This window comes from Medicago truncatula, chromosome 8 (assembly GCF_003473485.1).
Source record: "Medicago truncatula cultivar Jemalong A17 chromosome 8, MtrunA17r5.0-ANR, whole genome shotgun sequence".
NCBI lineage: Eukaryota > Viridiplantae > Streptophyta > Magnoliopsida > Fabales > Fabaceae > Medicago > Medicago truncatula.
The window spans coordinates 46,924,069-46,938,353 of record NC_053049.1 but is presented as its reverse complement, the minus strand read 5'-3'; the positions used below and the strand labels follow the sequence as shown (position 1 = coordinate 46,938,353).

Here is a 14,285-nt window from a genome sequence, read left to right as displayed (position 1 = left end):
TGGTTCAAAAAATAGGAGGGGAGGGGTGGAATTTTAATTGCGGGGGGAATGAGATATTTTAGTTAAATATGTTTGGTTCAAAAGAGGGAAGAGGAAGGGGATAATTTTAATTAAAAACATAATTTTAGAATTAATTTAACTTTTTGACCTTAAAATTTAAATAAGAATAGTTTGAAGTTTTAACATAAATTTAAGGACAGTTTTGTCAATGTAATCATGACATAAATTGAACATCTTCCCTCCCTTAAAGAAAAACTCCAATTTGGAAGGAAAAAATAAATGATTCTACAAATTAAAATAGTTTATGAAAAGCATATCAAATAGGCCGTAAGAAATCACTTTCAATGCTTTTCAGTCAATAATTGAAGAAAAATTATTTTATCTGGAAGAGAAGGGAATCTAGCAAGATATATACGTGCACTTGTCCACGACTATAACTCCATTATAAAACCAACAAATAAAATAAATGTAAACATATCTTGTGAGCTCTTTGTATGATACTTGTCTTATAACTCTACAGGCCTAAGTCGCCTCATAATCGTCATATATGATATCTCCCCGTCATCTTTTTATTGCATTAAGATTCACCATATTAATTAACTGCATTTCTTACCCCCTAAAAAAACTGCATATCTAGAGTTGATCTAGTACATAGATTTTCATAGTGTTGAGCTCCACAATCTTCTTATGAAGCATATTCTTCTCATCATTGCTTATATCATATATTTCATATTTTATTCTAAAATAAAACGATTCTTACTGGTATTTCAACATTGAAATCTATAATTTGTAAAATAAAAAGTGATTGAAATCCACAAAAAAACAACATGATCTCGACAAATATCTAAAGTTCCTAACTCCTTATAATGTTGATTGTTGTGTGCATGCATATATAATACATGGCGAAATTTACGTCTCAAAAATAATATTTTTTAATAAAAAATAATATTTTCTTTATTGAGCGATAGATGCACTCCTGTTTACATGGTGTGTGTATTTATCCTAAGCAGCTTCTATACCTAACCGTTTAATTTAACTTAAAAGGGTGTGTTTGGTAAAAAGAAGCTATAAGTTAGCTGATAGTTGAAAAGTTAACTGGTGGCTGATGGCTGATAGTTTATAGCTGAAAAGTTAGCTTATTAAAATAAAAAGTGTTTGGTAAAATTAGCCGTTTAAGTGGCTGATAAATATAAAATGACGTAAAAGGACAATCTTTTTTATAAATCATATATACAATTTTTATTAATTATTGTATTTCTTTTTAAATGTTTAAATTTATTACAAAATATTTTCATCTCCCAAATGATAAATGTATTTATGAATTCAATTGACATTTTTTATTGGCTTAAATATGTATTTCATCCTTGCAATTAGAAGTCGTTTAAAAATTGGTCCCTATAATCACCAATCGTGGCAATTTACCCTTGCATTGTTTAATCATTTAAAAATTGATCTCTGTAATCGCTAATCGCGACAATTACATTTTTATAAGCTATAAGCTAGCTTTTTTGTGTTACCAACCAAAGTCAATTCATACTTAACTAATTCAATCCTGCTGAAATAATAACTGAACACAAAAAAACAGATATAAATACGACACCACCGTATTTTACTGTTCACTTATACGGTTATATATATATTTTCCCCTATCACGTACAACGCTCTCTCCTCTGCAACTCAGATCTGTTCCACCGGCTCCGACGAATGTCTCACCGGCTCCGGCGTCACTCCCTTGATCTCATCGGCGACCATCTTTGACATCACTCTATTGAATTCACTGACGGTTTCTCTCTCTCTCTCTCTCTCTCTCTCATCATGTTCTCACGCGATCACTCGGATATGTTCTTTAACGGCGGATCTATGAGTTTCATCTGGTGGTGGTCGAGAGCATAGTACGGTTGTTGTAGGTGGATAAGATGAAGCGGCTTCCAGATCTGAACACGGTGGTTGGTGAGAATCTAGTTGGTGGTTGGAGGACGAAAACGATGATGGAGAGGACAAAGATCATGGTGCCAAGGATGAAGGTGTGTACGTGAACTGAGAACTGGTTGCGCAATGATGGTGGGAGGGTGGTGGTTGATGGTGGCTGTTCAGATACAAGGAGGAAAGAGAGGAAGAAATTAACAAAAATACCCTTGATTTCCAATTGAAATCTCTATTATGCCATTAAACTTGGACAGAAATTACAAAATTGTCCCTGGTGTCGAATTTTTGTGTGTGTGTGTATTTTTTTTTTTTTTTTTTTTTGTGTTCAGTTATCATTTCTGACAATTATTTAGTCAATACCTCGTGCACCTAATTAATTAACATTGGTTTTAGGACATCTATGTACTATGTATTAATTTGCCATTAGTAATAGATTATTTTATCTTAAATCTAATTAAGAATTCATGTTCCCTTAAAAAAAAAAATCTTGTTGTCTCTTTTATGAATGGTTGTGAATCATGTTAGCTAGCAGCTTTTTCGAAGAGTATAGGTTTTTTATGTTCGATGTTTGGCTTATAGTTGGGGCTGTTTTATTTTTGATACAGATGCATTTGCTAGTTAGAAAAATTGGCAATGATTTTTTTAGTGTTCATTTTTGACATAGTTTCAAAAGTATAACCATTGATTAGCTTGTAACTCAAATTTAGTCCTGTTGACAATAATAACTGATTATGATTTTGCAACATGTCAAATTTTTCTTTTCAAAGTATCATTGAGGTTTAACTTAAATTAATGAGATTGCCAAAGAAACTTGTTAACATGAATTTTTTGCTTAATCATTAATTTTGATGTAATTAAAGAGATATGCTATTTACAGCGACACTTTTTTTCAAGAATTCATCACGATATAAAATTTGGCCAATCAAAATTCAGGTTTGAGCGGAATACATGGGTGGTGGGCTGAAAACATGGAGATCATTTATCAATCATGCAATGAAAACAATCCATGTGTATCAGGATGATTTCGTAAGCCCAACGTTCGCCGTAAATAGCATTAATCTTTATTATAGATCTAGTGTCGCAACCTATGAGTTCCACATTCACACTATTATTCAAATCCGAAAACTTTGATTAAATTGAGGAAGAATATGACGCCATCTCCACCACACCGAGTTCTTGTTAACACCAACGATGATGACAATATGTCACACAAATAAGACTAAAGGTTCCGGCATACTCAGAGAATATCCACAATGATCACTCCCAAATCACATATACATCATAACATCTAAACGAGGGAAAAAATCCAATAATTCGAAGTCAAATATATGACTTAACAAGGGAAGAGGTAGACCAAGACTATAAATAAAACAATGTATATTATATGTAGGGGTCGGGGTTCGAACCTCGGACACCCCACTTCTCCATAATTAAATTGTGTGAGTTCTAACCACTAGACTACTTGACAAAAAAAAAACACTTATGTTTTAAACTAGCAAAATATACAGATAATTCCTATGATATTGTGATACAATTTGTTCTCTTAATCTCTTGTATTCGAATGTAATACTGCAATATAATCAATATTTCGGATCCCCTCAAAATTACCAATTTAATTAATTTAGTACACGAACATTCTAATCAGCCACAATCATTGCTGTGGGAGTTTTTTCCACACGAATGGTGGTGATTGATGTGAAAATGAAATATTTTTCTTATCTCATAGTAGTATAGTACTTGCCCAATTGATGATTGCTCTTAAATTAGTCGATCACATAAACACGAATCATTTCAAAACTTGAGCTGTGTTGTTTTGTTAATGGCTTGATCCAAAATGATAAAGGAAAATGTTAACCGGTGTCTACGGGACATTTTTTTAACGGTCATAATTAATAAGTACTTATGAAAATGTGTGTAATTAATGCATTGAAAATTGAAATATTTGCCTTTTGTAAAGAATAATTACTTATTTTAGAATACTTAAAAAGTGTCACGGGGCACTCGTTAACAAGACGCATATGATAATTATACTTTTTGAATGGAATGAATTCGATTGAAAGGATGTTCCAAAACTTGAGTTATGTTGTTTTGTTAATGGCACCATTCAATATTTCTCTCGAGTCAAAAGCGTGTGGCTCTAATGTAGGGTATGTACGTCAGAAAATCATCAGTGAAGAACTTAAGCTGCTTTGCTTGCCCATCAAAAATCTTGTTCAATCTTTTTGACATATCTTTGTCACCTCATTAAAAATACTTAACTACTCTCCAAATCCCCACACGTATTCACATCTTAAATGTAGTAATCATTTGGTTCTAATTAATTCTTATCACAAAGGAATTTTTGAAGTTTCTTCTCTGATTAAAGAGATTTGATTAGTCATAGGTTTATAATATGAAAATCCTTTAACTGGGAGTAGTACTCAACCACTATAATAAACAACATTATAGACAATAATCACATTTATAACAAATTTGTATATTATAAACAAGAATCCATTAAACCGACATTTTAAGTAGCAACTATATTGCAAGAAAAATCCACCCCCCTAACAACAACCATATATTTTCCGCGTGATCTGGCAATGTACAGTTGTCACATGCAGTCACGATCAGATAAATCTATATCTGTAAAAACCGGCACAAGATTAAACTCTGATTTCATATAATAATTAATTAATTTAAGAGTATATAGTATTTGATACTTTTTGTATACGCTCAAAGTCTATATATAGAGCGGGGTTTTCTTTGACAAACTCATTGATTGAATCAACGGCTCTCTAGCTATCTTCTTTCTCTTAATTCTCTACTTTCTCTTTTCCACATTAATTCCTTCATTCTCTTACTAACAGAAAACTAAAGGCCTAATCAATTAATATGGGTATTGAGATAGAACAATCTTGTGTACAACTTTCAAACATTGCAATTTCTGACACTCATGGAGAAAACTCACCCTACTTTGCTGGATGGAAAGCATATGATGAAAACCCTTATCATGAATTAACTAACTCTTCTGGTGTTATACAAATGGGATTGGCAGAAAATCAAGTATGTTAATATATATCTTGAATAAGTCTTATTATAATTAGCTCCTAAGTACTTTATTAATGGTTTTAGAACTAACTACTAATGTGTATTGTGCAGGTTTCATTTGATTTGGTAGAAAAGTATTTGGAAGTGCACCCGGAAGATTACAATGGTTTCAGAGAAAATGCATTATTTCAAGACTATCATGGACTTAAATCATTCAGAACTGCAATGGCAAGTTTCATGGAACAAATAAGAGGTGGTAAAGCTACATTTGATTCGGAAAGAATAGTCATCACTGCCGGAGCAACTGCGGCTAATGAGCTTTTAACCTTCATTCTTGCAAACCCCGGAGATGCTTTGCTTGTTCCCACCCCTTACTATCCAGGGTAAGAATCAAGCACAATAATACAATCCGGCTATATGTTTGAATAAACAACTTAATTAATAAACTATTTTTAAAATACAAGATAAAATATAGTTAAACTATTTTAATATAAGTTATAGAGTGTTTTCATCAACTATCCTCAAGAGTTATGAAAAATAGTTTAAGAACAAGTCATAAATTGTTTCCATAAACACTCAAGTAATATCCGTAGAAAAATTTAAAAGTCAATTCAAAAAGAGTGCCTATCTATATATTTTTAAAAAAACATACTCTTAATAACACGCGGCAAATTCTTCACATATTTGTTGCATACATTTTTTTCTTTATGATGAAATATATATTTTTTCTTTATGATGAATTTCTTCTATCAATAAAAACCTTTTAGCTAGCTAGCTTCATTTGTTTTAATTTATTATCATTAGAAGCTATAGCATGTAACCATACTTGCTTAAACTATGTATGATGAAATAATCTCATGTATCTTTATCTTATACTTTTGTAGGTTTGATAGAGACTTAAGGTGGAGAACTGGTGTAAACATAGTGCCAATTCACTGCAACAGATCAAACAATTTTCAAATTACACCAAAAGCTTTAGAAGCAGCTTACAAAGAAGCAGAATCAATGAACATGAAAGTGAGTGGAGTGCTGATCACAAACCCTTCAAACCCATTAGGTATAACAGTTAAACGTTCAGTTCTAGAAGAGATTCTTGACTTTGTGACAAAAAAGAACATCCACCTTATCTCAGACGAAATCTACTCAGGATCAGTGTTTAATTCCTCTGAGTTTGTAAGCATAGCAGAGATTCTTGAAACTCGTCGATACAAAGATGCAGAGAGAGTTCACATTGTCTATAGTCTCTCAAAAGATCTCGGTCTACCAGGTTTCAGAGTTGGAACAATTTATTCATACAATGATAAGGTTGTAACAACAGCCCGAAGAATGTCGAGTTTTACCTTGATATCTTCACAAACACAACAATTTTTGGCTAATATGCTATCAGACAAAAAGTTTACTGAGAAGTATATTAACATTAATAGGGAAAGATTGAAGAAGAGATATGAAATGATAATTGAAGGTTTGAAAAGTGTTGGAATTGAGTGTTTGAAAGGGAATGCAGGTTTGTTTTGTTGGATGAATTTGAGTCCACTTTTGAAGGAGTCAACTAAGGAAGGTGAATTGGAACTTTGGAATATTGTTTTGAATGAACTGAAATTGAATATATCTCCGGGGTGTTCTTGTCATTGTGATCAACCTGGTTGGTTTAGAGTCTGCTTTGCTAATATGAGTGAACACACTTTGGAAGTTGCATTGAAAAGAATACGTAACTTCATGGCTAACCGAACAGGGACAAAGAAGATGTAAGGAAAGAATAGTGGCAAGCTAGTATTTGACAAATTTTATTACTATTCATAGTTTTTTTTTTTAAATGGTTATGACCATTTTGATATATTCTTTGTTTAATTTGTTAATATCCGAAAATATGTAACAAAAGATTCACCCGAAGTGTATGAGTCTAAGCTCTTGTTTGCTTGCTTTAATTAAGCAAGTTCCTTGGAAACTCCTGTATCATTGTTAATTTGTTAATTAAAGTGAAATTAAGTCGGTTAGTTCTTTGAATTCTATGTACCCTTTTTGTATAGGAATTAGTTGCTGAGTTATTCTCAAAGCTGTTTTTATTGCAAACAACACACAAAATCGATCAACTCAAATTGAAATAATTTTCTCACATTTACACTATACAAAAACTCCCTTCGTCCCTTAATAAATGAATCTTTTATAAAAAAATATTATCTTAAATTAAGTGATTTATTTCACTTTTCAATACAATATTAATTATTTTTTTTCAATTATAACTCTAATTAAAACTACTATCATCGCTCTCGATTCAATATCTTTTAATTTGCATTTATGATAATAGTAAATGTATCAATACTAGCATGGACACCCGTGCCAAGTACGGGCTAAAATTTCGTCATCCTTAAGGGAGAGAATATTGTAAAGTATTAAATGTATGTTAAATCTTAATATTGGATAAAATATTGGAGGTTGGAGAGTAAATAAGTGAAAATAAACTCTTATACTTAAGACTTTAAATTTTGGATGAAGATGTGACATCATTATCACTCGTGTGATTGCTCTTTCTGCAATGTGTCGATTCACACAAGTGTTTGCTCCTCGTAAGTCTCAATGGTGATATCATATCTGCTTCAACATTTTTGGGGAGCGGAAGTGGTCTGTGGTGGTGGATAGCAGATACAGAGAGTCTCATGCTTAATAGAAAGATGTTAATGTGTCAAGTGTGAGTTAAAATAACACATTGAATGCAATAGTATATGTTGAGAAACATATAAGTGAGATGACTCATGTATCTAATGTCTTAAGATTTTGGGTGAAGTTGTGAATCAAATAAGAGTAGATAACACTTGAGGGAAAGACGTTAATGTGTCACGTGTCATTTAAAGTTATACATTATATGTAAGAGTAGATATTGAGCAACATATAAGTGAGATGACTAATATTTCCAATGTCTTAAGGTTTTGAATTTAGATGTGGTGTGAATTTCACGTGTGGGGTTTTTCTTGGTCAAATGCAATGATCAAACCTATTGTAGGCACTCTAAGAACTCTGAACATCATGATTAATAGTTTTGTTAAGTTTTGAAATTGTTTTGTTATGTTTTGAAATTCGTTTGCTTAATTTTTTTTATATTAAATATACGTTTTTTTGATGTCATTTACTTTAATGCAAATGTTTTTATCCAACCTCTATTATGTAAAATACCTTCACTTTTGCTTTTTGGTGTGATCTAACAATGAAAGTTAGAGGGGTAAGTTTGTAAATCTATAATTTAAAAAGTTTCTGTCAAGATTTCGTTGTTCTTTGTGCATTTCAATCACTTTTTCCACAAATGTATTTCAACTTTAAATATTAACGACCATGTTGTTTTATATTTGTTTTGGGAGAGGATATCCTTCTATATATTTAGAAGGGAAAATAATAATATACATGATGGGCAATGATGAGAAGAATATGATTCAGAAGAGAGATTGTAGTGCTCAAGTCTCAACGCCATGAATGTGTTATAGAGAAGTTGTACGTCTTCTTTAGATAACAAAGTCGGAATTGGTATTTGTATTTGGGATGAGATATATGTTTTTGTCTTAGTTAAAATATAGTGGTTCAAACCAAAATGTAGTAATGTGTATGTTTGAGAAGCACTTGGTGATTGGTCGGTCACTAGTGCAAAATACACTTTTTAAATCAGGTGAAAATGACCTTTTAAATCGGTTCTGTATCCGATTTATAGGTGGCAGATTTAATAAATATTTGGTTTTTTAAGTCTCCTTCCAACCGACTTAAAAAACATTGCTTTTAGATCGGTCCACCCGATTTAATAAGTAGGGTCAACTGACTTAAAACCTCAAAAACATTTTTCAACTTCGAATTCTTTTAAGTTGGACCAACCGACTTAAAATCTCAATATTGGAATTTTCAAAATATTATTTTCGGTTTTTTCTCCCACTTTTAACATGTAATTTCAAAATCAGAATTTCATACACAATTCATTGAATCTAAAATATCCCAAATCTCATACACCCATTTAGTACAACATATCATTTGAATGAAATAACTCAATTGAAGTTACATCAATAAATATACATGAGTTACAAGTAATCACAATCTAAACGTAATTCCTTTCCATATATCAAGGCTCTAAATTTAAAATATAGCCAAAAAAACTTGAATGAAATAGAAATGCTAATAGATTGCTCAACCATTTGGCCAGCAAGAAAACCTCTAAATATTGTTTGGAAGAATATTAATTACACACCTTTGCAACATGCTCGTTGAAAAAGGAATTCACATGCAAGAAGTAAAATAAAATAACACAAATCAAGATCAACTTAAATCAAAGTAGAACAATTGGAAATTAAACATAACTAAGATTTTTTTTCCCATTAAATAACAATCCCAAAAAGGAACATACAATAGCTATAGTTAATATTCAACCATACTTCATGAATTGAAGACATGTTTATTAAAATAAAGGTTTCATGTGTTCAGTCAAGATCCACAAACCACAATAAACATAGTCAGTTCTGATAGCACACAGTAATATCAGAAAGAATAGAAATTTTATTATATCAAATCCATCTAATACCAAAAATTAAAATCCTGCACGAACAAGTGGAATTTTAAACTAACAAAGAATCACCAAGGAGGGGGGGAGAGAAAGCAACGACGATGACAATTGAATTCCAAAATGGAAGAACTCGGCCTACCTTTGACGACGAGTCGTGTTACCGTGACCATGAAGAAATCTCGGAAAGGACATTAATATGACAATTCATCAATGAAGCTTTAAATGTGCAAGGGTAAATAAATTTGGGACTAGTTGATTTTTGAGTTTTTGAGTTTTATAAGCAAATTTTGATTTTTTTAAGTTCATTCAATTAATGATGTATATGTTCCATAATATAGATCACATACATCATTAATTGAATGAACTTAAAAAATTAAAATTTGCTTATAATTGACAAAAGGAGTATATAATTTTCCCTCATCGAGGCCTGATGCAACTCAGTTTGGTGCTGTTATTTATCATTTCAAATCAATTTTCTCACATTTATATATAAACTCTAGTACATGGTTTGTGCGAAGACAAGCAAATAAGATTAATACGGATATTCTTAATTTAGCAAAGAAAAAAAAAGATAAACAAATAAGATTGTTTTTAATTTAGCAAAGAATACCAAATTATCAAATATCTTCCTCATCATAATTGATATACTAAATATACTGAACACATTTTGATTAACAAGTGTTATAGTGAAAATCAACTCTACTAGATATGCACTTAATAATTTGTCAAAAAAAATCCCAATCACTCAATTTCTTCAAGAACACTTTCCTTTCTCAATTTCTCAACAACTATTTTCAAAGTGTAGATAAACAAATTACTACAGAGAAATTGTAACAGCACTATTAATATTCATACTCAAATAGTGTTACAATTGAAGCTTTTGATTCACACATAGAAGCTAATACTACTAATATCATTCCAATTCCAAGGTTACGAAAATGATTTTTTTTTTTGGAAAAGATAACAAGATTCGCATGTTTCGTAACCTTCATGTGCACATATCAACTTCTCCAACTGATCCTAATCACTTCAATGAAAAGATTCACATGTTTCGTAACCTGCAAAGCTTGACCCGAGAGCTTGTTCCACCCCATTCATCTAAGGCTCCACCCTCTGCTCCCAAGTTGAATGATTCAAATGGGGATCCAGACTATGAGAAACTGTAGAAGCCACCTCCAAATCATGGGTTATGATCCAGACAATGTGCTCTCTCTCTCGTTCCAACCCACTCACAAAACCCAATTCTTTCTCCCTCTCACCTCCTCAAAGCCCATATATGTTTTTTTTTCCCCCAATTCTTTCGCAACAGCAAAACCAGTGTTGACATCCTTTGATTGAAACGAAATTGAACAGAATGGGTTGTTGTTGTTGTGATGAATTGATGGTTACAATGACAAAATGGATTGTTGTTGTTGTAGTGAACGAAATGAGTTGTTGTTGCAGTGATGAATTGTTGAGTTTAGTGTTGGATTTTGTGAATTTAAGTTTCAATTATAGAGAATGGATTTAGGTTTTTGGAAAGAAAAATTTTTGGAAAGGTTGATGAAGATATGAGGAAGAAGAAGAGAGAAGATGATGAAAAGCGAAAAAAATTAGGTGTCGATGGTTCACTATTAATTACAATGGACATGCAATCCAATGGTTAAAATCATATCAAAAGTTTTAGACATTAAAAAATTAACAGAGGGGACCTTTTTGACTAACGGAGCAAAACAAGAGGGACCAAAATGTTAATTTTACAATTTATGGGACCAAAATATAAACTGGTAATTATTTAGGGGGCCATTAATGCAATTAAGCCTATATTTATTTAATGGACCATGTTGATTAATGTTTTTGTGACACTAGTTAAAATAACAAAAATTGTAAATTTTGTATTAAAAATATTGTGTTTTGCACTTTTAAAAGTTTATTTAGGCAAGTTCCAGTATTTTTACTATATTTATTTTCATGACTAGTATCTTAGGGACAATTAACATTTTTTTAATTTAATTTGTTGATTTTTTGTAGACAGAAGAAACAACAAACATATAAACACACACATCCATAAATGGAGGGCCATAGAACAAACCCTAGTCACGGAATTCGACCTTATAATTTTGATATTTTTTATTAGTTAAATTAAGTTTTGTTGATTTTCAAATGGAGTTATAGTCGTGGACAAGTGCACCTATATTTTTTCATAGATCCCATTCTCTTCTAGATAAAATAAATGCTTAATTGCAGTTTTGGCATTTAAGTATCACGGACTTGCAATTTTTGTCCTCTATAAAAAACAATAATAAATCAACCTCTAAGTTTAACCCCTTTTGCATTTTTGTTCCCCCTGATTTAATTTAGACACGGTCAATGCACACGTGGCACCTCACTTAAGTGAGTAGGATGCCATGTGTGCAATTTTTATTTAAAAAATGAATATAAATACCACGCCTGTTTTTGTAAAATTAAAAATAAAATGAAAGAGTGAAGCACGTGAGCTTCCTCTTCTTCTCCAATCTCCCCCCACTTCCTCTCCCAATTCCCCCACTGCACCACCACCACCTCCCTCCAACAGCTGCCACAAACACACAATTGTTGAAATCTTTCTCACATGTTTTTTATTTTCAATTTTGGGAATGATGTGAAGATTTTGACCATTGATCTTCACATTATTCTCTCAAACAAAGAATTCAATTGCATTTCAAGCTGGTTAAGGGAGTAAGATATTTGGAAATCTAATCAAATGATTATCGTTGCGATGATAAATACTTAGTTTTTTTTTTTTTTGTCAAATAACTTAAGTCGTTAGAATTTTATACGAATTTGAAATGAATAAGTGAAGAATTTGAGGTTTAAACTTCAATTCTACATATTATAATGCATTGTGTTTATCAACCGAATTATACTTATCGTGACGATGAATACTTTGTTTCCATAAAAAAAAACATTATAATAAAAAACTATATATTAATAGTTGACAAGATTAAGCGTTATCTCTAGAGAAGAAATTAAGAAGAAGATGTAGATAGCAAATGGGAACTTGTGTCTGTCTTCATCTGAAATCTGAATATATTAAATATTGGTTTGAGATTTTAATAAGATGTGAAAATGACTAGTAGTCTATTGTAGATGAAGGAAGTTTACGAGACTGCTTCATTTGGGGTCTTCTCCGACACACAGTACGTTCGTTATCTATGTTGAAAGTATAGAAAATCAACGAGTACGTGCAATATGGGATCTTTTCATAACAATTATTGTTAACAGCTAAGAGTGTCAACTTAGTTAAAAGTGAAGGGCCAGTATCTTGAAGCTTGATGGTGACCTTATTTGATTGAACAACATCAACCATATAAAGGGAAATGTATTTAAAATGAATTTATGTTCCATATGTTGTTTAATTTAATTTGCTGTATATATTATTGCCTGGTCTTGTTTGGATAAAAGTAAATATAAACTGAAATGTTGTGCTTGTGCTCCGTGCGGTAGACAATTTTTTTCTAAAAAAACACATAATACAACTTTTTTTTTTACGCTAATACTTTATACAACTTGATGACTAATTTTATAAATAGATGTAAGACAAGACTTGCATCATTCATAAGTTTAGTGGTAGATAACTTTTTATTAGATTTTATTTATCTTTTGACCGAACTTCGGACTATCATAACTATTTTTTTAAAAATTGAAGGTTAATTTACATTGATTGATCAATAAATAATATCATTAGATTAAACGAGATATAATGTAACCTATTGATGGAATGATTAAAAACGCATTTGTCAACACCTTATAATTGTACATATTACATAAAACTTCCTTGTAATGTGATACATTTTGTTCTCTTATATTCGAATGTTTGTTGTCTTCGAATATCTAGCCCCATATTAGTGTAATTACAATTAACTAGATAGTTCCCCCTCAAAATTACCAATTTAATTCGGTTCACAAACACTCTAATGAGCAATGCAAGCTCTCGATGGTGATGATTGAAGGAAATGAAATAAGAGAGGATGTTAATTTCAAAAGTCATTAATTTGTGTTGTTTTGTTAATGGCTTCATCCTATATTTCTATGATTCTCTCAGTCAAAAGTGAGTGGTTCTAATGTAGGGTACGACGTCAGAAGATCAGTGAAGAACTTATAATAGCTGATTGCACATCAAAAATCTTGTTCAATCTTTTCCATATATCTTTGTCACTGTCCACCTCATTAAAAATAAATTTAGCTATACTCTCCTTAAATCCCCACACGCATTCACATATTAAATGTCCCAATCATATAGTTTTTAGACATTGTTCACAAATTTTAGCACAACTAATAAAATGTCGAAATTATTGTATTAAATGTTATGATTGGATTCGAACCCCTACTTTTAGTCATAGGATCAATGCATGGAAATTCCTTTAATTGGACTGGACTACTCTCTCAACCACTTTTAGTAAACAACATTATGTCTATGAGCAAAATGTAGTAGTAGCCATATAAAATAATAACACTTAATAATTATAACAATTTTGTATATTATTATAGGGAAAATGAATCCATTAAACCGACATTTTAAGGGGCAATCCGCGTGATCTGGCCATGTACAGTTGTCACCAGATAAATCTTTATCTGTAAAAACCGGTACGTACATGGTGAAAGTGTGAAACTCATATTTTTTATACGTGATTAACTGATAAGAATGATATTTTTCATGTACCTGCCTCAAAGTCTATATATAGAGCGGGGTTTTCTTTGACAAACTCATTGATTGAATCAACGGCTCTCTAGCTATCTTCTTTCTCTTAATTCTCTACTTTCTCTTTTCCACATTAAT

At 31.4% G+C, this 14,285-nt stretch overlaps 1 protein-coding gene across 1 annotated transcript; it reads left to right on the top strand.

The window, feature by feature from the left end:
• Positions 1 to 4,712: 4,712 nt before the first annotated feature.
• LOC11412189 (1-aminocyclopropane-1-carboxylate synthase 7) lies at positions 4,713 to 6,895 on the top strand. Its single transcript, XM_024772425.2, has 3 exons — positions 4,713 to 4,971; positions 5,068 to 5,339; positions 5,841 to 6,895. The coding sequence occupies exons 1-3, from the start codon at positions 4,801 to 4,803 to the stop codon at positions 6,703 to 6,705; spliced, it is 1,308 nt and encodes a 435-aa protein (XP_024628193.1). The 5' UTR covers positions 4,713 to 4,800; the 3' UTR covers positions 6,706 to 6,895.
• The last annotated feature ends 7,390 nt before the right edge of the window (positions 6,896 to 14,285 follow it).

What these genes read in the sequence shown, in the direction of transcription:
- LOC11412189 (XM_024772425.2), top strand. Translation starts at nt 4,801, where the DNA reads ATGGGTATTGAGATAGAACAATCTTGTGTACAACTTTCAAACATTGCA. An exon ending in TGGGATTGGCAGAAAATCAA is followed by an intron (nt 4,972 to 5,067) that starts GTATGTTAATAT and finishes TGTATTGTGCAG; the next exon opens with GTTTCATTTGATTTGGTAGA. An exon ending in CCCACCCCTTACTATCCAGG is followed by an intron (nt 5,340 to 5,840) that starts GTAAGAATCAAG and finishes ATACTTTTGTAG; the next exon opens with GTTTGATAGAGACTTAAGGT.